The following is a 22,885-nucleotide window of genomic DNA, read 5'->3' on the forward strand; positions in this document are numbered from 1 at the left end:
GTAAAATCCTCTCTATTATAATGAGTCGTCGTGGAAGCGAAATCCGGCGAAAGAATCTCGGCAGACGAAATTAGCACATAGACATCAATCAAAATCGATCGACAGTAATAATGACCTAGAAAGAATATTTTAAAACGCCCGAAGGAAGTCAATATTTCTTTAATTCCAGTAATGAGTATTACACTGAGCAACAAAAAATTACGTTTATTGCTAATCAAGACTAGTCAAGATTGATTATAAATTAAATGATATTAAAGATTTAATGGGTTCTGTTGGTGTCCTCTCGTTTGTGCGATGTAAGCGTTTAAATAAATGCGAAATTCTTACAGATTTTTGGCTTTTGCAGTCTTTAACTCAAAATATAGTATTGCTATGCCAAAAGTGAGTATTTGAATCAACAGAAGGATGTTATTTTTATTACTTTAAAATAAGTACTTACTTTATTTCAAAAGTCAAAAACATATATATTCTATTATACATTTTTTTCTCGAGCTATCATGCATTATTTGGGAAAGTTCATATTTCACCCCATTTACAAGAATTGGTTTTCTCATAAATCGAAGACATTTTCGAAAACACCTTTCAAATTATGGAAAATTTCAAAAACATTATAAAATCTTTTGTAAATGACTAAGTTGAACAAACTTTTAAACTTATCGACTGACTCAAAAAAATTAAAATGGAAGTTCTAACGATTATTTTAAGCCTTCTGATTCATATAATAACTTATTAAAAAATTTGATTCCACTAAGCGACAAAAATAACCGGTTCTATCAAATTCGATAACAATACATGCTAGACATACCTGTTCCAACACATGGACAATAAATAAGGTTAAATCTTGGGCAAAAGAAGCAATACGTGAGAATTTTCAATGTCAGTGACCTAAACCTTGACATTTATGATTTGTATATATAATAATAAGCTTGTAAAGAAAAGCTATTTTTGTTTTTTTTCAAAGGTGAGATGATTTGATGACAGTTAAATGACTAAATCGAGTGTGAAATAATTGAAACTATTCACTTATCAAAATAATGATTCATCATAATTACTTCAAAGTTGGATGAAAACAATAATAATATGTATATGTATCTTAAAATTGCTTTGCTGCCGAATAATTCACTACAATTAGCATTATCTTAATCTACATATATAATTTTGAATACATTATTAAGATCTATTAAGAAGTAAATGATACTGTAAATCATATTTTACGATTATCTTCTTCATATTGTAATTGATTCAATTAACACACTATATATCAAAATTAGCAATAAAAGTAATTAAAAAATGCAAATTGAATGAAAATCCAATTACAGCTACATAAATCAGATCAGTCATTTTCGAAGGAGTGAATATCATATTCACAGTGTCAAAGTCACGTATGTACATATTTGCACTTATTTGTAATTGCATAACAGTTGCATCAAGGGCATTATTACTACGTGTTACATAACGAATTTCACATTCGGATTTTTTTCTGATTGACAGGTGATTAATGACGTCTCCGATGATAATACTGTTTCATATGCCAGTCGAATTGGCTTAATTAATCGAAAGTAGTTGGCAGCTCACCAAAATGCAACCTGTGAATTAACAAATATTATAAGATAGATGTAATATAGATACATAATGTGATTTTTTTTTTAAATTCATTTTGGAAACGTAAATTTTAGAAATCAACATCACGCCATGTCGATAGTATGGCGAACTAACAACTTTCTATTATAATGTGGTTGTTTGTTACCATTTTTGCATAATTTCGTGCAATCATACAAAATCGATTTTGTAATTAGAGGTTAACTAAACACCTATGTACAATTCAAACACAATCATTTTCAAATTATATGTATTACCAGTCGGTGCTCAAGTGGGAGCAGACGAACATTTCTAGGCTTAGTCCCAGGGTTACTTAGATGGGTGCAAATTGGGGTAGGTCCTTTGGATTAGTTTCTTTAGAAAGTAATTTAAATACACCAATTAACTACAGAACAATATTCGAGCTGATATAGATGTCATTTAATCACTTATGTATATCCAGGGCTGTAGAGTCGGATTAAAATTTACAGACTCCAACTCCGGCTTTATTTTATGATTCGACTCTGAATCCAACTCCGACTTGACCGATTTTAGTAAGATGGACTTTTCTTGCCGACTAATAAAATTATTAGCGATTTTCAGCATATAAAAGATTAAAGGAATTAAAAAGAAATACTTAAAATTGACATGTAACCCAATTTATTGAAGTATTGGTAATGAAATAGGTATAAATAAAAAGTAACTACATATATCACCAGTAATATCGTTGTTCTTCAGGTCATGTACGGGCACTACGGAATCACCGCTCCGTCCCCCATAAATGTGAATTGGGCTTCTGAATCTCTCACATTCAGACCAACAATTCGTGAGGCTTTTTTTAATTTAAACGCCTCTGCTGGTGAGCTGTGATCAGTAACTGCAAAGCTTCTATGTTAGGGTGACGGTGCAGTCTCAACTCGGGCCTCCCGGCGCATTCTCGGATAACTCTTACGGTTTGGATTTTGAGGTCTTTGTGGATCTTTTCGTTTGTGACAAAGCGATGATCCTCAGAAACTGGTTTTGACATCTTTGCAAATATTCGATGTTGGATGGCTTACTGCACCCCCACAGTTGTATGCCATTTGTCCACATTGGCTTCACAATTGCCTGGTATATTAATCTTTTGCAGTGCAGGTCTTTGATATTGACTCCTAGGTTTTCAAGATCATTAATCCTGTCAATTGAATATTTGCTTAAAAAGCATTATGTAGAACGTTTGAAAAAGTTTTGATTTAGCGCCATATGACTCCCATCTTTTTCTACACTTTATACTATTAGACAGTAATAAAATTTGTAATATATTGATGGATTTATTTAGACTGTGGGAATGTGTAAATAAAAAGAAACGAATGTTATTATAATAATATCAATTATAATTTCAATTTTCATACAAATTTTTAAACATATATGATCTCAAATACTGTACATTTTTTTAAATGAAAATAATAATATTTCTCATCTGATATGGCAGTTTCCCGATATGAAATATATTTTTTTAGTGATAGACCGTCTATTCATTCAAGAAAGCAGCCATAGTAAAAATAGATATTTACAAATAATTTCTTTTATTGACACTGGTCGAAATATATTATATAATATAAATAAAAATGTGTGTGAATATCTCATACAATATAAAGCAAAATAATATCATTTGACGATTGTTTAACATGAACTTAATTCAATTTTATTTGTTTTTAACTGTTTTATTGCGTGCAAGTGAATTTTGGGGACCAACCGTGTCGTAGTGGTGAAAATCGGAAACGGAACATAAAAAATTGTCAATATAATCATATGCAACAGTTACAAATTGAAAATAATTACATTTGCATTAATTTGAATGCAATAAGTCAATCTCGGCAATTCTAATGTAAATATTATCTTTTAATTAATAATTTACAAATGTAAAAAATTTCGTTACAAGAAGTAAATAAAAATAAAAAACACTTTTAGATGAATCGATACAGGGATAATAGACAGTCACCAGAAATCTTATTTTAAAATCTTCACAGAAGACAAAAATATACTGAATTTTCTATTTTTATTATTTTTAAAAATCATAACTATTACAATGAACCAGTGTAAATTTTAAGTAAAACAATTTCAATATTATAACCTTCATATTTTTATTTTTTATATCAAAAATGATGCGTTTCTTTTGCTTTTAAATAAAAATAATTTCATTTATTACTATAACTACACGTACATATAAAATATTGAAACGATAAGCTACCACTGCAAACATTTATGAAAAAAAAAAACACAATCAAAATATTTTAAGGAAACCTAAAAATATTTGACTAAAAAAGAGATCAAAACATTGCCACTTTGCTTAATAAAAAATAGCATTATACAAAAAAGTTTTTGTACTGGAGATACGTGTGTAGACGAATGTCAAATGCTGCCTATTACAAGTAGCTCCGTTAGGCAGGAACACTATAATACCAGCAACAGGTGTTCCTGCAATACTGCGTGTCTAAAATCAAAATCTTAAAACAAAAATTTTCTAACGTTTAACCATGATATACACTAAAAATATAAAATTGATATATCATCACATAAATTAAAACGACAAACTCATTAAGTTCACCATTTAAGCTTATTATACTTAAAAATACAAAAAAAAAAACAATAATTGGCAATGCAAAAAATTAAATACAAAAGGGATTTTCTAACGTCACAATGTATGAAAACTGATTCTGCATGTTAAACCTGTTTAAAAAATTATCATTATTTATTAAATTTATTATGCAACTATTCAATGCTGAATGTATTTACAATTGTGGTATATTATTTTTAAACTATTTGTCATTTACCTTAAACCGGCACATGTATCCCATGTTAATCTGCCTGAAATCCAAAGCAAAATTTACAAAACTCCAATATGAACTTTTTCATTAAAAAAGTAGTCATTTTGATTATTCGAGAGATACTTTTGAAAAAATAATGAATTGTTCATTTGAAAATATTTATATTTAATTTTAACATTGGTCGATCGATTATGAAGATTTTGTCAACTATATATACATTGATTATTGTCTCTTTATTACAAAAAGTGTACTTTTAAATACACTTCGGTATTGATGTTGAAAAAGAAACAAAAAGAATTTCAGGCAGTCATATAAGTACATCATTTTTGGGATAGGTAATTTCTTAAGAGAATTTTATAGTACCAACAAGTCAGTCCTAGTCTAAGCTAGTCAACTAATAAATGTTAACGTAACATAATGCTAGAGGCACTGTGTGTTTTTTTTGATAGAAGCTTCCTTGAATAGAGTATTGTTTCATTTTGTATTTTAGGGTGGCCTCCTAGTCTTTTACAAGTCTATAGATATGATGTTGCGCTCCGTGTTCACTGTTTGACACTTCAAACACATATGCTGCACATATCAAAGTCTCTTGGGTATCTCGGTTTGAAACCACCTAAAAAAAAAACAATTTTTAATAAACATCAAACACAAATAAAATTAAGTCAATCGAAAATACCATTAGAATAATTACCTGCAATATTGTGAAATTTTCAAGTACACTATTCATCATGTATTTTTCAGGTAGATGTTTAAGTTTATGTATAAAATTGATCATGTATTCGCACATAGGTGATCTGTGAATACGATACACAAAACGGCCACCTTCAAACCGCGCATACTCTGTTTCAACTTTTTCCACTACTTGTTTACCAAACGAACACACTTTCGTGCTACAAATTATAGTCATGTTTTCATTGCTCTCATATCTGAAAATAATGAGTAAAGTATTAAATTTTATACAAGAACGATAAAACGTGTTAAATTTATTTTTTGCACTTACTGGCTGGTCACACCGTAGAATGACCCAGACTCATCTTGGATATTCGTGTTAAGGTCTGCCCAAAATTTGACCAGGAAGAATGCACTTTGTGGTCCCTTATCGTATAGTTCTTTCAAACCACCCTTCTTCTCGGGGAACTTATCATATATTTGTCTTACATCGACGGACTAAAAATTATAAAATACCAATTGTTATAGCAAAACCTTCAATCAGAAAATTACCGCAATATTAATGTGAAATACTTACTTCTAATAAAGGATCTGAATATGTTGCTGAACCTCCTATGTGGACAAATAAATGTTTGTGGTACTGAAAATAAACAAGTAAATTAAATTAATCTCATATGTAAAACAAACCGTTCGTTGTGTGTGTGTGTGTATTCGTTTCTTATTGGCTGTCGTTAAATATTCAAATAAATTTAATAAAAAAATAGTGTTTACTATTAGATTAGCTATCTTTAAGCAGATATATTACAAATGAAATCCTTACTATTACACAATAATTAAGTTATCAGTGAAATATTATATATAGGTAAACCAACCGTTTCAGGATCACCACGCTGTTGTTCCATAAAAGCAGAAAACTCAACAAGACGTAATTTATGTGTGGCGATAGCCCGACCTTCCCAAGGAGGTTGTGGTGCTACTTCAGTGCCACCTAACGCACTAGCCACACTTCCAACACCTTTTCCAACTGCTGCTGTATACGGACCTTGAGGGAATGGCTTAACACTGAAAATAAAACAAAAATAAGTACATATATAAAAACAAATAATTCTTGATTGGTATTACAAATACGAAATATAACATGAAACTCACTCTTGAGATGTTCCAGGTTGTAAGCCCGGTTGCCAGAATTGCTGCAAATGAAAATAAAACAAATTAATTCCAGTTTATAGATGATTATTAATAATAATAATATTAATAATAAAAATACAACAAATAAAAATATTATAAAGCAAAATAGTTAACAAATTGTAAGTAAGCGTACATGTATGTATGTGTGTATATTAATAGTGTTACAAAAATAAAACTTTTCAATTGAATATAACAATATGTTAAGAAGTGTAATAGCACATAAAAAATACATCTACATAACTATAATACATTATTCTGTTAATATTTGTATTGTAAGCTAACACTGAAAAATCTGCTCTATGTTGTAAAATTCAATTACTATACAATTTTGAAGCAGCGACCATGTATTACATAAAAATACACATAAAAAATTCGTTTTTGATTAATAATATTCAAAAGCAAAACTGAAACGATCCACTGTAAAACTGTAATGAGATAAAAGGCCACGCACGAGATGGCTTACCGCCGGATGATAGGGGGCCGGAAGACCCGCTACTATCTGAGCACTAGACAGCGAAGACATACTCTGCATTGCCTTCTCCTTCAACATACCACCATCCTAAATACATCAGTCGTTTAAACAAAAACCATATCCTATTCATATCTAACTTTTTAATCGAATTTTTTCCACCTAGCTGCATATATAATACTATTACATTTAAGGGTGGTTAAACTTCAACCGATCGTCAACTATTTTAACAATTTGTGAATACAATGCACTTAGGGCGAAAACACACTGAGTGGTACGTGTTTTTTTAGATCCTTTTAAACATGCGAAAAAAACGCAGCACCATATACCTGGTACACAGTCCCAAAAATCACCCCCTGGAGTGTTTTCGGTGATATTTTAACGGTGAATCCCATATTTGAAGAAATGTAGGAGAAACGTATGCATTCTGGACGTGCAACTACACCCGAATTCGAGTTGGGGAGCACCCACTGTCACAGCGGGGAGCCAAGGACATGTCGTTCCGTACCACTCAGTGTGTTTTATGGAGGTTCAAAGTTTGGCCACCCTTTCAAGTATTATATTATGAAAAATGAGATGTTCGACTACATACCACTTTCAGTTTGGCCTGTATTTCTCTAAGTTTTCGTCTCGCAAGTACTTGTATGTGAGATGACACCTGTTTTCTTGTCCGCGTCTTCCCCGTTCTTAATTTGATATATCTGGCGATAAGCTCGTTCCTTCCTGAAAAGTGAAAATAAAAGTTGTTAATTTTCATTACGTAATTAAGACATATTTTTTAAAATGTATTGTGTATGTGTGTACATCGTTTTCGAAAATAAATCTAAATGATAAACGGTGGGCGTGCACCGGGAGTGGAGCTCGGGCACAAGTGGCGTATTCTAATTAATTTCGGCTCTCTCTAAATTTTAATCTCGAAGTTAGACAAACACCGAGCAGACTCCATATAACTCTTGCGAAGTTTCAAGTATAACATAAACGAAAAGTTGGTACTTTTCATCAAGCCGGGCGGGGGCGAGGAGGATGAGAGAGGACGAATAGGGGGTGAATGGAGTATCGCGCAAACTTGAGTCATTATTTGGTCGAGGCCACCACTTGGTCGCCCAGATTTTCAACAACCACCCCCCATCCATTCTCCTCCTCTCGCATACTTACATAGCTTTCGATTATTTATTGACCGATCATCGACGAAATCAAACGTGGTTTAATATCGGCTCGGAAACCTATCAGATGTTGAAAGTAAAAGTTTGCGGTTTGAAGGCGACATCGTTAGCCGAACGATTGATTGAGTGGATACCTATATGTCTATGTTTCTCTGTAGCGGGGTGGCAAGAAAAAGAAAGTGTGCCGCCCGAGTTGGTTATATCGAAAATAAATAAAGACAAAAGTCTCTGAAGAAACGGAACAAATCGGGCGTATCAAAAGCCCGCCTACGCGAGCGCGCCCGAGCTCCAAAATTCTTCGAGTGAATAGGTATGATTAAGAGCATGATATTGTCAGGGCATTGTTATCTTTAAAGTTACTTCCCGAACAAAACTGGTGACGTATTTACTACGGATAGAGCCGTACGGGGGGAAAGGGGGGTTCAGGGAGAGGAAACCGCCCCGACAGGGCTGCCCTCTCCAAACTACAAGGGGGTTGAAAAATTCGAAAAAGTTTATCTAACATAAAATACTAGCCCTATTTTATATATTTTTAATATATATTCATCTTCAAAATATAAAATATATGTACAAGATTTTTATACAAATGCCAATGGGGTTTGAACCATTCGATATTTCAATGAGAAACAATCACATATGTACATACATAACATTTCATTTTTATTATAAATGCCATGATATGTTGTCCCAAAGCGATACCTATGGCCAAATTTGTACATATGTAAATACCAAACACATGCTACAATGTGGGTATATTTAACAATCAACAAATTCGGATTTGCGACAAATTTGCGAGAAACGGAGGGGAATTCCAATTTTATTAGATCCGTGACAACAATTAAGTCAGATAAAATGACGAACTCTAACGCGAGACGGTCGGTCTAGAATTAATAACCATCCAGATCTCGACATCATCGTTTATAAATCGAATAATTACTTTATTCCGGCCAGACGCCATTGTTTACCGACATTTACTGGTAAACAATGGCTTAAGTAGTGAGCTACTCTGTGACTTAATACACACATACATATCATGAGGGGATGAAAAACAGTAATGGTAAACGTTTTATCTATATATTGAGAATTTCAATTGTGGAAAATTTGTATAGAACAGACTTAGCAATTATGTAAGGCAGATAAAATTAGCAAATGTTGACTGAGCTATTGAAATATTTCTTAACCATATAACTATCGACTTTGAAACTGAAATTATCAGTCTCGATTCAAACTCAGTAGTTTAGCAAATTTAAATTAAATTATTACTACGGAATTTACGGAATTAGCAAATTATCAGTACGGAAAAGAACACCATGTAATAGTGCTTTTAATATCTATCCATACCATACATATTATCTACCTCAATCGAACCACTCTCAAAGATTCATTAATCGCGGAACCAAATAAACAAAGATTTATGATGTCTGTCATTGTTTTACATTCATTCATAGCAAAAATTTAAATAAAAATGATTGAATCTGAAAACGAAAATGTTTCTTAAAATACATACATAGTTGTCCATGTAAAAGTCATTGATTTTTAATAACCACCGGGATTTTAAAATCAGAAAGTACAGTTAAGTACACTGTTGAATAGCTAAAAGATCTTCGATCAATGCGTTTTGCCAGTAATGTCCAATGCACTAAAAGAAGTAAGGAACGCTGTATGCTCGGCATAACGAAGAAAGACAGGAAGCGGAACACGTGGGTGAGAAGTATGACAAGGGTAGTTAGTGGACATAGTGGATAGAGTGAAGAGATTAAAATGGCAATGTGCAGGCCACGTGGCTAGAAGAATAGACGAAAGGCGGACAAAAGAAGTGCTAGAATGGTACCCGAAGGAATGCAAAAGGGTAAAAGGAAGACCGCAGGAAAGATGGGTAGACGACATTAGGAAAATGTGTGTGGTGAGATGGATGAGAGTTGCGCAAAAGATAGAAGTGTTGGAGAGGCCTTCATCCAGCAGTGGATGATGAGTATGAAAATTATGATATATACATATGTACTTAATTGCAAATTGAAATGTCATAATTATTACTCGTATGTATGAATTGGACCTTTTTAGAAAAAAAAAAAAATGGTCATGAATAGGATACGTGTGGCACACCTGACTTACGAGCGAATATTAATATTTTGAATATGATTAATTGTAAGAAAATATCCAGTGGTCGGGTCTCCGCCCTGACGAGGCGGTGGGGGACGTATGTCCGGGGGGCATCCGCCCTCGGGGGCTCCCGCTTGCCGCAGAGCGCCGGAGAGCCTTGCCCGCCCTTCTTTATATTTTCTTGTACGTTTCGCCGGGTACGCGCGCGCGCTCGCTCACTAATTGCGCATTCTTCGCATAGTTTCGGCCCCGGAGCGCCCCCTCCTAACCCTGCCGGGGGGGGCTGGGGGAAAACCCGGCACCCCCTTTCTCCACCGACGGGATGGAGGGTGAGATGGGAGGAGGGGGAGGGTCGTCGTCGGCGACGGTAGCGGCGGCGCCGCCGGACACTCGCGCCGCCCCACATTCGTCTTCGAAATTGCGGGCGTGACAATATCTTCGGGACAATCAATTCAGTAAACAACGCATTAAGGGGGGGGGGGAGGGGCATAAACGGCGGCACGTCGCCATTTACCCGACTAATTATTTCCAACGAACTTGAGAGCCGATCTGCTCTAAATTGCACATTGACAAATTAATCGCACTTCGCCGTTTTTATTTTGCACAGCGATTTATCGCTCACTATGAAGACTATATCAGTGGAACTACACCTTGATCGTTCCCACGGATTCAGCTTTAAGTCAGTGCTTTTCAACCATTTCACACCTGCCAATCTGTGACATATTTCGTAGATATGTACATACATACAATCAGGGCCGACAAGAGGGGGAGGGAGGAAGCCGGGGTAAAGTTCAACGGCCCGGACTACTCGAGGGGCCCTGTATCGGGACATCCAACTGACCGATATTGATATTTTATATTTATCTATATACATATGTATATAAAATTGAATTGCTGTACGTTTGTCTGCTTGTCTCACATAGGCTCCTAAGCCACTCAACCGATTACGATGGAACTTTTAAGATTTGTTGTATGCTTGTCCGGGAAGCTTACTGTGAAAAAAAACCTCTTAATAATAATATTCGTAATTACGATTTTACCGAATAATGTCTTGCTTGGGGAAAACAAGTATTTATTTTAGTTAACAGTAATTTTAATACATATACTCAATAGCAGATACATACTAATCTAATATATAATTTCGAAAGATACTTTGTAAGTATATATGTATGTAATGTTGGTTGGTAACGTCGAAAACAAATCAAAGTTTCTATGACGACGATTCGATATATATATTTTTTTTATTCAAATCTATATATTTTTTATTTTTTATTTTTTATTTTTTATTTTACATATATACCAGGAAGGCCTTACAGGTAAATCCCAATGCGCCTTCCTGGCCAATTACAAATACAAATGCAACATTTTTTATTATAAGTCGTTGAATTGCGAGACACTGAAAAAACTCGCAAATTAACGAGACATCTATGAATTGTACATAAATTTTTATTGTACATCCATCAAATTTCAAATAGTGGTGACATAGTAGGTAGGAAGGATTTTTAGCCAATTTGTTTTTTCCGGGAACCGTTTCAACATTGAAATCAGAGAAAATTGGCAAACTCTGATAGGAAACGATCAACCTGGAGTCACAAATCCAGGTCTGACCAACAGCATACTCTGAAAAGTTCATTTTCATTCAGGGATAGAACCCGGCACCTTCTTGACGGTAAGCAGAAGCTTAACGTCCGAGCTATGCTGCTGGTTTTTATGTATATAAAATTGAAGTTCTGTATGTCTGTCTGTCTACCTGTCTCGTATAGACTCCTAAACCACTTAACCGATTACGATGGAACTTTCAGGATTTGTTGTATGCATGTCCGGGAAGCTTACTGTGAAAAAAACGGGAAAAAATCTCTTAATAATAATATTCGTAATTATTTTACCGACGCGGAAGTTTGAAGCGCCATTGTGTAGTCAAGGAAATGTGTTCGTTGGTAACCACGTTACCAGTTGGTTTATGACGACACGGTTTTGAAGAGACGTTAAATGTGTTCGCCGCCTGCGTTTTTCCGACAAATGGGAACAAGAACGCGAACGGGGAAAAAAATCACTCAAAAACGGGAACGGGAATTGCATGCGTAATTGTGGCATTACAACGCATGCCGTGTTCAACTAGTTCTACATAAAAATACATGTATTTAATTAATGATAAATATTTGTTACTTTTCGATCCATGTATGTATTCTTTGTGGCCATGTAAATCGTACCTGTTATATAATTTCTTATTCAATTATTTAAAAAAATAACAACATAGGTGTTATAGTTAGCACTAATAGGAATGTGTATTCGATTACTTTTTACACGAATTTATTTTTTTTTATTTTCAATCTATAGCACATTTGATTCTATGCGATGTTCCAGATTAGGGTTCTTTTAAAATATAATAATATCTTTACCGTTCAAAAACTTAATATAAAAATTTAAAGCTACTATTCGATATTCAATATTCGAATATTTGGAAGCCCTATCCGTAATATTATAAATATAAATTTATTTATGAAAAATATAATCATATAATAAAACAAAAACAAAAAATAGGAACATAGTAAAAACTAGATACATCAGATAATTTTATTTACTAAGGACTCAAAATGTAATTTAATAATGGAACGAATGTTTTAACTTTATGATGGTCGCTCGAAAGTTTTGTCGAAAAATTGTATTCGACATTATTTTTTGTTCGACCAAAGATTTTCAGAAACGAATTTGGAAAAGTTGTAGCTCGATAAATCAGTCGCTACGAAAAATTTCGTAGCCTAAGTAGCCTTTCGTAGCTTGTAGTCCAATGGTCGAATAACCTCCTAAAAGAGCAAAACAAATCATGCAGAAGAGGAAACATTTCCATATATTTTTCTTATATCTACATACATGTACATGAAAATTTCAAAAGAGACGTCTTTTTTTAACGCGTTCATCTTATTTCTCAGTGTATAAAAATGTTTATGCAAAATATCTGAAGATAAATATGAAGTTCTTTGAAAAGCTAAATATGTCCACTATATACTAAAGTTTATTCATTCATTCCACACCAAACAAAGGCAGAGCTTCGCTCCCGCGGTAACTGCTTTACTTCTTTCCACAGTTCGACGAGGCGTGAAAGAATTTTTCTCCTCAATAGCCTACCTCATTTCTGCATAGAGATGTCGGTGTTGCGAATCCATACTCTCACAGTAAGCCATGAATACTCTGAAGTCTTATATGTACCTCAAATGCAAATTTCATTTATGATCTTCACTACGTCATTCTTCAAAGTTCAGTAGAATTTTTTTGCGATCCGGTTAAAATCTCTGCTAACTGGCACCAGTTCACGTACATACTGTGTTTAAAAGCCATTGGTCTAAGACTTTTGACGTAAAACTACATATTGGTAGTAATCGGCATAAGAACCAATTCCATTTAAGAGTACATACATACATAGTCGAGTGAATGTATGATTCCAACCCAAAGTTGTATGTAATGAGTAAATTTTAAGAACTGTAACTTTATAATCGAAACGAAATAACTTGATCATTCAGAAAGTACGAAAATAAATTACACGAGTGCAAAATTGTTATTATAAAATGAAAACAAAAGAAGTCATTATTTTTTAAAAACTTAAAAAAATGGTCATTTGAATATGCATTTAATATTATTTTCTATGTACATGTACATATAAGAATTCTGAGTTATTGAATTTACAGGAAAATTGATGAAATTCATTTTGGTTTTAATAACTTGTGATCTGGAAAGATGTCTCTGTACTATAATACATATGTAGGTATATATAATACAATCAATGTACATATGTATCATAAAAACAAAACAATTTTTTTTTATAATATATTTTATATACTACACTACATACAATAGCGATATTTTCAACACATTATATTATAATTTTATTTATATGTACCTACATAAGTGCGTCATGCGTGAGCGTTAATAGAAAATGACACATTTCAATTAAAAATATTACAAATATTTGAAATAAGTATCGGCAAATTTTTATGGAAAAAGCTTTTATAAAATAGATAGGTAATTAAATTTCAATGTCACATCGACAAATTGCACATCCTGTTTGATACACACACAATACAGATGTATGTATGTTAAATTTGATTAAAATTAATAAATCAAGTTAATTACTTTAATAATACAGTATCGAGTTTCTCTTCCGCGATTTCCACTATGAATCTGCCAAGAAACTGTAACGCGATCACAACTTTTTTGCAAATGACGTGAAACACGACCATAATTGATGAACAATCCACACACGATACCCAGCAACACAACACCGACGTCACACATGAAGAATCTCCGGGTGGAAGACGTAGGTACGTAAAATCGATCATGTTTAATAAATTTCAAACGCCACAAAGGGTTGTCAATCCTCGGAAGACTACGGATTGATCTTGCGCTTTGAAGTCTCCTTTAACAAGGAGGTCACACAACGGAAGGAATGTAGGTGTGTGTTAACCCTTTCTTCCCTGTCGCCTACACCCCTCGCTTCCTCCCTACGGATACCCCTCTTCGCGGGCCACTTGTTACATAGTTTTCGGTTCGTACCTTCATTAATGTCAATACTTGACGGTGTTGAACTTTGCGCGTTTATCATCGCACTTTATTCCAGCTCGCCGCCGACGGCCAGTTCGAGTTTGAAATCTTCGGATGAACTTTACGAGAGAGAGAGAGAAAGAGAGAGCGGAAAGGGTTAAACTTGCGTTCGCTGATACGCCATGTACAGAGTGCGGTGTTTAACTTCAACCAAGGTTCGTGTACTACATAGTGAAGATTGAAAATCAATTTCAAAATTTATTGAAGAAAATGCTAGTAGTCTAACTATAGAGGTACATATACTGAATTATCTTCACTTTATCTGCACTGAATACTACTCCTCATTTATACGTAGAATGTTGGGAAGACCCAGAAGAGTTGATTATGGAGAGTATGACTTATTTGCAACATACATATGTACATAATACATAGTGTTCCATATATTAATGTATGTTCGATTAAGACTGATAGGACTTTTAAGGTGCAAAACGTAAACCGTATGCCGGTATCAAGCTGGGAAGGGCATTTCTTCAGGTCATTGTCAATTCGCAAGATCTTATTATTTCGAAAAGTCTCTTCTACATTTCTTCAAATATGGCAAACACCGTTATCGATCACTGTCAATACAAGGATAAAATATCACCGAAAACACTCCAGTGGTGATATTTGGCCTGGGTGCCGGTTTGGTGATTATTCCGTACAAAGCGATATCGCACACAACACTAAAATCTCGATCACGGAACATCTGGCACGCGAAAATTTCATCTATCGAAAGCTACCCACGCGAACTATCATACAAACAGGAACTCGAGTGCCAGATATTCCGTATTCGCGATTTTCATGGCAACGAACGGTTTACCGATTTTTGGCGAGGATCAGGCGTGCAAGCGTTTTTTTAACATGTTCAAAACTATTTAGAAAAAAAAAACGTGCCGCGTACCTCTTTGTGTGTCTGCACTTTCATCTTACATCCTACTTGCTTTACGCAATTACATATACAGATTGCGTTATGCTCGTAAACAGTTGCAGTTATGCTCGTAAACAATTGCAGGTGTGCAAGCAGGATGCAGTGTTGCGGTCACATGATATCGAAATGTCAAAAGTTTGGGAATTACCCCCCTAAATGACTTTTTACAAGGTCTCCGAAATCCATTCCAAAGAGTAGTAGGGGATGTTAGTCTAGTTTTCAATAAAGATGATAAATATATAATTAATTTGGGCATTGAACGCCAGAGGGCTGCATAAGGTCAAGTGCACTCAGAGTAGTATGGAACGCTGTATGCTTGGCATAACGACGAGAGATAGAAAACGAAATACATGGGTTAGAAGTACACTGATAAATATGGTTGATATACATAATTGAGAGAGTTGAGAGATTAAACTGGCAATGAGCGGGTCACTTAACTAACTTAGTGCAAGGAAGGGGGCAGGGAAGATGGGTGGATGAAATTAAAAAAAAAAGAGTGGAATCAGATGGATGAGAGTTGACCAAAACAGAGAAGAATGGAAGCATATTGAAGAGGTTTTCATCCTGATATAAATATGTAGAATTATACAAGATTAGCTGGTTTAGGATTTCAACAATACTTTTGTTTACTTAAACTAGATTCATATGGTTGGGCTAAAATAAGAAGTTCGTATTCACAAGCAACTAAATCAGCATGTTGCTATTATATGTATAATTCTGAATTGACAAAACTGCTCAATTTAAATGCTCATGTAGCAATTAATTGTGAGGAAACCTTCACATCGGGTACTTCAGCTTGCAGTGATGTGAATGATATTGTACTATATACATATAAGATTTGCATTTCATATTATTAATAAATTCGGAATATACAATAGAAATAGAAGACAGTCAATAAGAAAATTTATCTGATATTTTAAATTTACATATTTAGTGGAACATTAGGAATTCAACTGATCAATGATCCATAGTGTTATATGTATATTACATATTTCCTCTACATACTCGTAATTTGTATGACTGATAATATGCACGTTGTAATGAGTGGTGATACAATATGAATACTTATCAACATTTCGAAGGAGTTTTTACCATTAATAAGAATTAATTACAATTTTACAATTTTACCAATTAATTTCGGAAAAAATATAATTCTAAAATTATATCCCCACTAAATCGGACACTCACAGTTAATAAATAAATAAATTCAAAGTCGTGCGATACGATCCAATTTATTCAATTAACCCCCCTCGAGGGCGTATTATTTGCCCTCGCACAATAAATAGAATGCGCGTGCTCTTCAAACGAAATTCGGCATTGACGACGATGATAATAGCGGAAGATAGGGTGTCGTCCGTTGCACCCTCGCAAATAAGGATCGTCGACATTAGCGGTTTCAAGTGGTGTCATATTTGCACATACATATGCATATAACATAATATTATATAAATATGTCTACATCGGGTGTGGCCGTTTGTCATGCTTTTCGTCGGCAAATAACAATACCCCGACGACTGGGTGCTTTTCACCACCCCTTGAGCTTTACACCCCGAGGTGATAGCGCGACCCACCCCGGTGCGATTGCAAAACTTACACAACTGCGGTGCAAATGCAATCAATTTGGTGTATAACAAGAGCGACTCGTATATTCGGTGTTGATAAAGAAAATATAATGTATAGAAATGCAGTTAATGATTGAGCTACAAGGAAGGCGAATATTAACAGAACATGTCATGGAATTGTTAATCTATTAGTGAATTTAAAAAAACGTGCATGGGAAAGTAGAAAAGCTTTTAATATTAAGATTTTATGAGAGTGAAAAAAGTAGCAAATTACCACTTTTTGAACCTGCGAAGTTGCGAAGGGGCGGTAGAAAACTGCGTTTGGATAGGTAGCTATCATCGCTTCGATCTGACGCAAGATTCCGATGTAATTTTTAATGAGTTCGTTAATGATTAATCTCCTCTAGCTTCATGTTGGAGATATAAGTAACTTCAATATAAGCTATTAGGTCAGTAAAATATCAAAGCGATCTAAATAATGCAAGTGGTTCAAAATGTGATGAAAAATTTTTGACAGTAAGGAATTTCATGGAACTAACGAAGTGAAGCTAATAAACACCTTGTAAAAAATACAAAATATTGAATAAAAAAAGGTTTAAATTAAAAGTTAATGATTTATATTAGCTCACTACATATATATTTACATATGTATGTATATGGGACTCTGTATTAGTACTACATAAATATTTTAATATTAACCCAATGGAAAAAATTATACATTTTTTTTGACGGTGGGTTAATAAAGGTCTTGATTCGAATACAAAAATAAAGTTCTAGGTATGCGACAACTGGCTGCATCACAAGTGACAAAAATCTGTCAAACATCGGCTCTCTTCTCAATTTTACCTAAACATGAAAGGGAGCAAAGACATAAACTCTGCGTCTCACATCTGCATACATTGTCGCAAACCTTGAGCCCTGAACGTTTACTTTACTAATTTACATACACTATTAAGTGGGAGTCGCTCACTCCGGCCAAAAAACTACGACTCCACAAAGTGGACCCCGACTCCACAGCCCTGCAAGCAACATGATGTACAAATCCATTATATCTCTATAAACTTCATTAGACAGATGGTAAAAAATATAATGTGAATGCTATTATAATGTCAAAAGGTGAGAGGTCCACACTTGAAGATGATTCAAATGCACATCATAAAGATACATAAAATGTGCCAAGTGTAAAAATTGGCAATAAATACTATTTGCATAACTATGTTCAAAGTTCAATTGAAGCCGGCGGATCCGCCTTTGCTAATAACTGGTGGTTTTCCTCATCTAGCTTACACTTCATACAATTCGCCAAGGTTTGGAACTCGTCTCAATTAGATTTTGAACTTCACAGTATGGCGAAAAGCGCTCTCAGTGCATTTCTATTTGGAAATTCGACTCAAACAATCTAGTTCCGAGTACTTAAACTAAGAACCATTTCAGCGCACAATACAAAACGAAGGTGTTCCCATTGTTCAGGAAAGATAATCATAATTAGTGCTAATAAATACACACTATGCAATAATTACCAAAGGTGATATGCATTCGCTACAGGTGCACATTATAATATATTCACATTTGAATTCAAACTGTATTATTCAGTAGACTTGCATATGTATGTATGTATGTATGTACATATGTATTGCAAAGTGGATTCGGTTATTACTACATAGGAACATATATATAAAAACGATGTATTAATATAATACACGATGGGATTTATAGCAGTCGTTAGGTTAGTGTGGTAGGAATGCGGGTTGAATATGACAGTGCAATTCGTGAATATATATTAAACCCTATAAATGGGCAAGAGGGCATGGGGGGGGAGACATTGAGGACCGAAATTAGCGCACAAAAAAGACAGATGACCCGCAATAACCGTAAATATATGTACATAATAATAATATTCGCAAAGACAATTTCCGAACGTACATATATTACAGATGATAATAAAAAAGGGTTTAAAATTGCATAGACCCACGTAAAGTTGAAGCGGATAGGGCTCCCCCTTTCCTAGCGTCTATGAGCGATAACAGCGAGCGCACCCCCGTGATAAATGATATGCAAATTTAGTTTCAATATCGCCACACCGCACATACAACGACCGTTATAAACGCAAATTCAATATGTCGTTTGTACCTGGACAGTGATTTCGAAAGTGTGGTTCGCGAGTCCCTCGGAGGTAATTGTTCGATGTACTGTCATGTCAGAATTTGACGTTGGCAGAAAAGATTCATTTTTCAGTTTGAATGATGTCACATTTCAAATTATAGTTTGTCATACTATGTAGGTTTATATGAATAATCGACATCAAGCTTTGTCGCTTCATCATGACAAACATTTATGCAATGCGCTGAGCTCTGCTTATTTCAATCACTCGGAAAGCTCTTTTATACATACATATATGGTGTACCAATGTACGTATAAAAGAATTCAGTTTTTGTTAACCTACAAGTTTACTTCGATTTACGCGCCAGATATGTTTTTTGTAGATTTCAGAGATACAAACTATTGTTTTCTGTTATTTCATCTCGAATTGATCAAAAATCGACTTCTATTAATCATACAACTACGTGAGAAAATTGTTCATTTTAGAATACCATATTTTTTATTAAAAATTTAAATTTTTACCATAGTGCCATTACAAGTTGCCCCAAAGCTACATTAAACTTAAATTTAAATTTGAAATTATAATATACTATGTAATATAAAAAAGGACGGTATGTTTGAATATAGCCAGTGCATCGACAAGTATGGAGATTTCAAAAAAAGAAATTATATAATTGATTAATTTAAAATTTCGATTTCGATTCCGATTCTTCTTCCAGTTCCGAATGTTATTTCAGTTACCGATTCCAACTTTCGCCAAGATTTCACCCAATTTTACTCAGTATCGGTCACTGATCAGTCTATTAGCTCATATTCACTTATGCACATATTTTTCAAATTGCAAAAATACTACCATTCATTAAAAAATGCTCAAGTAATCACTAACGATCTCCATCGGTAGTTAAGTAACGATGCAACAAAGAGGCGACGAAAAAATAAAATTAATGCTAAAGACATTGAAGCTCCAAAAAAAAAAAAAAAATGATGTATGTACATACATACATAGTTTCAAAATTGAATACAAATATTATGTCAGAATACGACTGACTTATCAAATTCTTGTTTAACTTTTTTCTGTGGTACGTAGTAATACATATATAGTTTGAAAAAGATCGATTAATCAACTTAAATACGCTTTTATATAAGTACTCAGTATGCAATCAAAAATCACATTACGAATAGCTAGAAAATTTCCTACGATAATCGTAACCCTAATCGGAGCAGATGTCGCGATTCTGAGTGGGGTGCCGCGCTTTTTGATTTGGGGTGGGGGTGTTCCAGTGCACACGTGCACACATTTTGACGCATCGTTCGATGTACAGGGATCGATCATAGGATAAAAAAACGAAAGCCGAATTCTGCGGGACGAACAGAGTGGCGGTATATTGAGAGAGGGACCGTCGGACGGACGGGTGTTTTAATTAAACGGGGTGAGAGGCGAGTGGGTGGGGTGGGTGGATGAGTGGGCGAGAGAGCGGGTCGCTCGAATTACGCATATTATCCGCTGGCTCCATCTGCCGGTAATAAAGTGAATGTTGTGTCGGACGCGAGGGCACTCGCCGCGGACAGACAGAGGTGCTACACACCTGGCAAAAGAACCATTATATTATGCAGATGACATGACCTGTCTACTATCGAATCAAAGCGAATTTGGACTGTTTAATTGGCCATGATAAATGGCCTATGACCATTCAGACCATTTATCATGGCTATTCATTATTTTTATTCTAATCATTTGATGTTTATTCTAATGAAAGGTTGATTTAAACTCTGACCATTTAATTTGTTGCCTTAAATTTTATCGAAATATCACCAGTAACCCAATGACCGTTCGTCACTTCTATGAATGTATGTATGTATATCGTTTTACTGTAGGCTCAGTCTTTGTATATGGTGTACGGATTATTCCCCACAAGAGGACTTGCACAAACGAGATTGTCTGAATATTCTGATCTGATGATTTTATTTAATATTAAACGCGGGATATTTCTGCGAGGAAAACTCGTATGAGCGATCCTCTTGTGGGGAATTATCATACATAGAACCAGGGTCCGGGTCACTGCATCGAAAGTCGAAAGCCGAAATGGTAACATATACATATGTATGGTAATACTACCAGCTCTTCAGATGTATGCATGGTAAGCGGACTATTTCACATATCTTGGCGAAAAATCTTGGTTTTTCGACTTTCGATCAAGTCACTTTGACGTGATGCAGTGACGGCCACCGAAAGAACCATCATATACATGGGAGATAAATTTTAAATAATTTTACAGAAGCTTTGGGTGTATAATTTTTTTAGTATGTATCGTTGTAATCAGAAGATTTATTTTTATTGTATGTAATATCAATTCATTATTAAATCGTACAGCAATCTATAAAATAATCTTAAGTTGTTGTTTCAATATCATTCAACTGTCAAAAATTATAATTTCACTAATAGAGGCCAGTGAATATGCAATTTCCGTAGTGAAAATATAACTATACCCAGTGAATGTGTAATTGGATATGAATTCACTGTAAAGTCAGTGTAATTATGATTTCACTGGTGTTATAATTTCACCGTAACATATGTACATATGTATATATTGATGAATAGAAAGAAGTGAGTAGCCACGGCAGCAAGAAGACGATAAAGCGATACGATAATGAATTTTGTTTTTTTATTTAGAAAAAGTAAACGTTTTCCAAACACAAATTCGATATTCAATAATATGACAAATGCCCCCAAACAATCCAGGTATTTCCGCTAATGCGAACGGAATGTATGTATGTATGTAGATAGATTAAATTTTAAATGAAACACTTAGTAATAAATTAAACGAATAGATAATTCGTTCGGAATTAGACATAAATACAATGAAAATGTTTCAGATTTCAAAAATAAGTATACCGGAATGAGTAGCTACAATTGAATTATAATTTGATTAAATTGTTGCCAGAGCAAAAGGCTCGCAGACGCAACGGTTGAGCGCGGCTGATGGGGTGAATTTTTGCGGAGCGGTCCACGGGGCGGTGACGGGAGACTGGAGGCAGGGAGGACGGTAGGGTTGACAGCCGCACAAAGAAAAAGAGGCCGAGGATAACTCATTTACGCTTTTGCATTAAAGTAAAAGGTCGCAGAGCGGGCCGAGTGGCTTGCGGTTTTTTCAGCAAAACCGGGTGAATTAGAGACAGGGCCGAACGAAATGCCTATCTGAAATTCTTCCCGGCTCAAATTATCCTTCACCCGCCAACCCAGTTTTGCGTATTTATTTATGTGTGTGCGTATATATAATACGCAAACAAAAGATGGGGAGACGGGGATGAGGATGCGGTAGGTATAATATAAATTGAAATTACACGCCTAACAAACCGGCGTATAATAATGAGCAGTTTAAAATGGCCAAACGAAAAGGATACACCCTCGATCGTCGTCGTCGTTGTTGTTGTTGTTGTTGCTGCTGCTGTGTGTATCACCTTTTTACCCCAGAAAGAGAGTTGAATTGCATACCTTTCTGTGAAATCCATAAAATTAAATGCCAACGGTGAGAGAGGGGAAAATGCGATTTCTAATAGCGATGCGGATATCGTTACGACCGCGGAAAATAAGATTTTAGATCAAATTATACACTCTGAAAGGATGTAGGGCGCAAAGGGAATGAAACGTTTAAGTGTATGTGTAATGTTACATCAATTTATGAAGAAATACTTTATATTGATTGCAAACATACAAATGTAACATACATACATCAATACTGTAATAT

The 22,885-nt window shown here is 34.6% G+C and overlaps 1 protein-coding gene across 10 annotated transcripts in view; it reads right to left on the minus strand.

The window, feature by feature from the left end:
- Positions 1 to 2,935: 2,935 nt before the first annotated feature.
- Positions 2,936 to 22,885, minus strand: part of sd (TEA domain transcription factor 1 homolog scalloped) — a 103,950-nt gene continuing 84,000 nt past the window's right edge. For 5 of the 10 annotated variants that reach the window (XM_077437434.1, XM_077437436.1, XM_077437435.1 and 2 more), the window contains 7 exons: positions 7,304 to 7,434; positions 6,204 to 6,244; positions 5,927 to 6,116; positions 5,632 to 5,694; positions 5,386 to 5,552; positions 5,077 to 5,311; positions 2,936 to 4,998 (listed from right to left, as the gene is read on the minus strand). In XM_077437434.1, the coding sequence (XP_077293560.1) occupies positions 4,885 to 4,998; positions 5,077 to 5,311; positions 5,386 to 5,552; positions 5,632 to 5,694; positions 5,927 to 6,116; positions 6,204 to 6,244; positions 7,304 to 7,434 (941 nt within the window). In that variant the 3' untranslated portion in view covers positions 2,936 to 4,884. Of the gene's footprint in view, positions 4,999 to 5,076; positions 5,312 to 5,385; positions 5,553 to 5,631; positions 5,695 to 5,926; positions 6,117 to 6,203; positions 6,245 to 6,693; positions 6,802 to 7,303; positions 7,435 to 22,885 lie in introns of all 10 variants that reach the window. The other 5 variants (XM_077437439.1, XM_077437440.1, XM_077437438.1 and 2 more) reach the window with 2 other exon arrangements.

The sequence above is a fragment of the Arctopsyche grandis genome, chromosome 9 (assembly GCF_051622035.1).
Source record: "Arctopsyche grandis isolate Sample6627 chromosome 9, ASM5162203v2, whole genome shotgun sequence".
Lineage (NCBI taxonomy): Eukaryota > Metazoa > Arthropoda > Insecta > Trichoptera > Hydropsychidae > Arctopsyche > Arctopsyche grandis.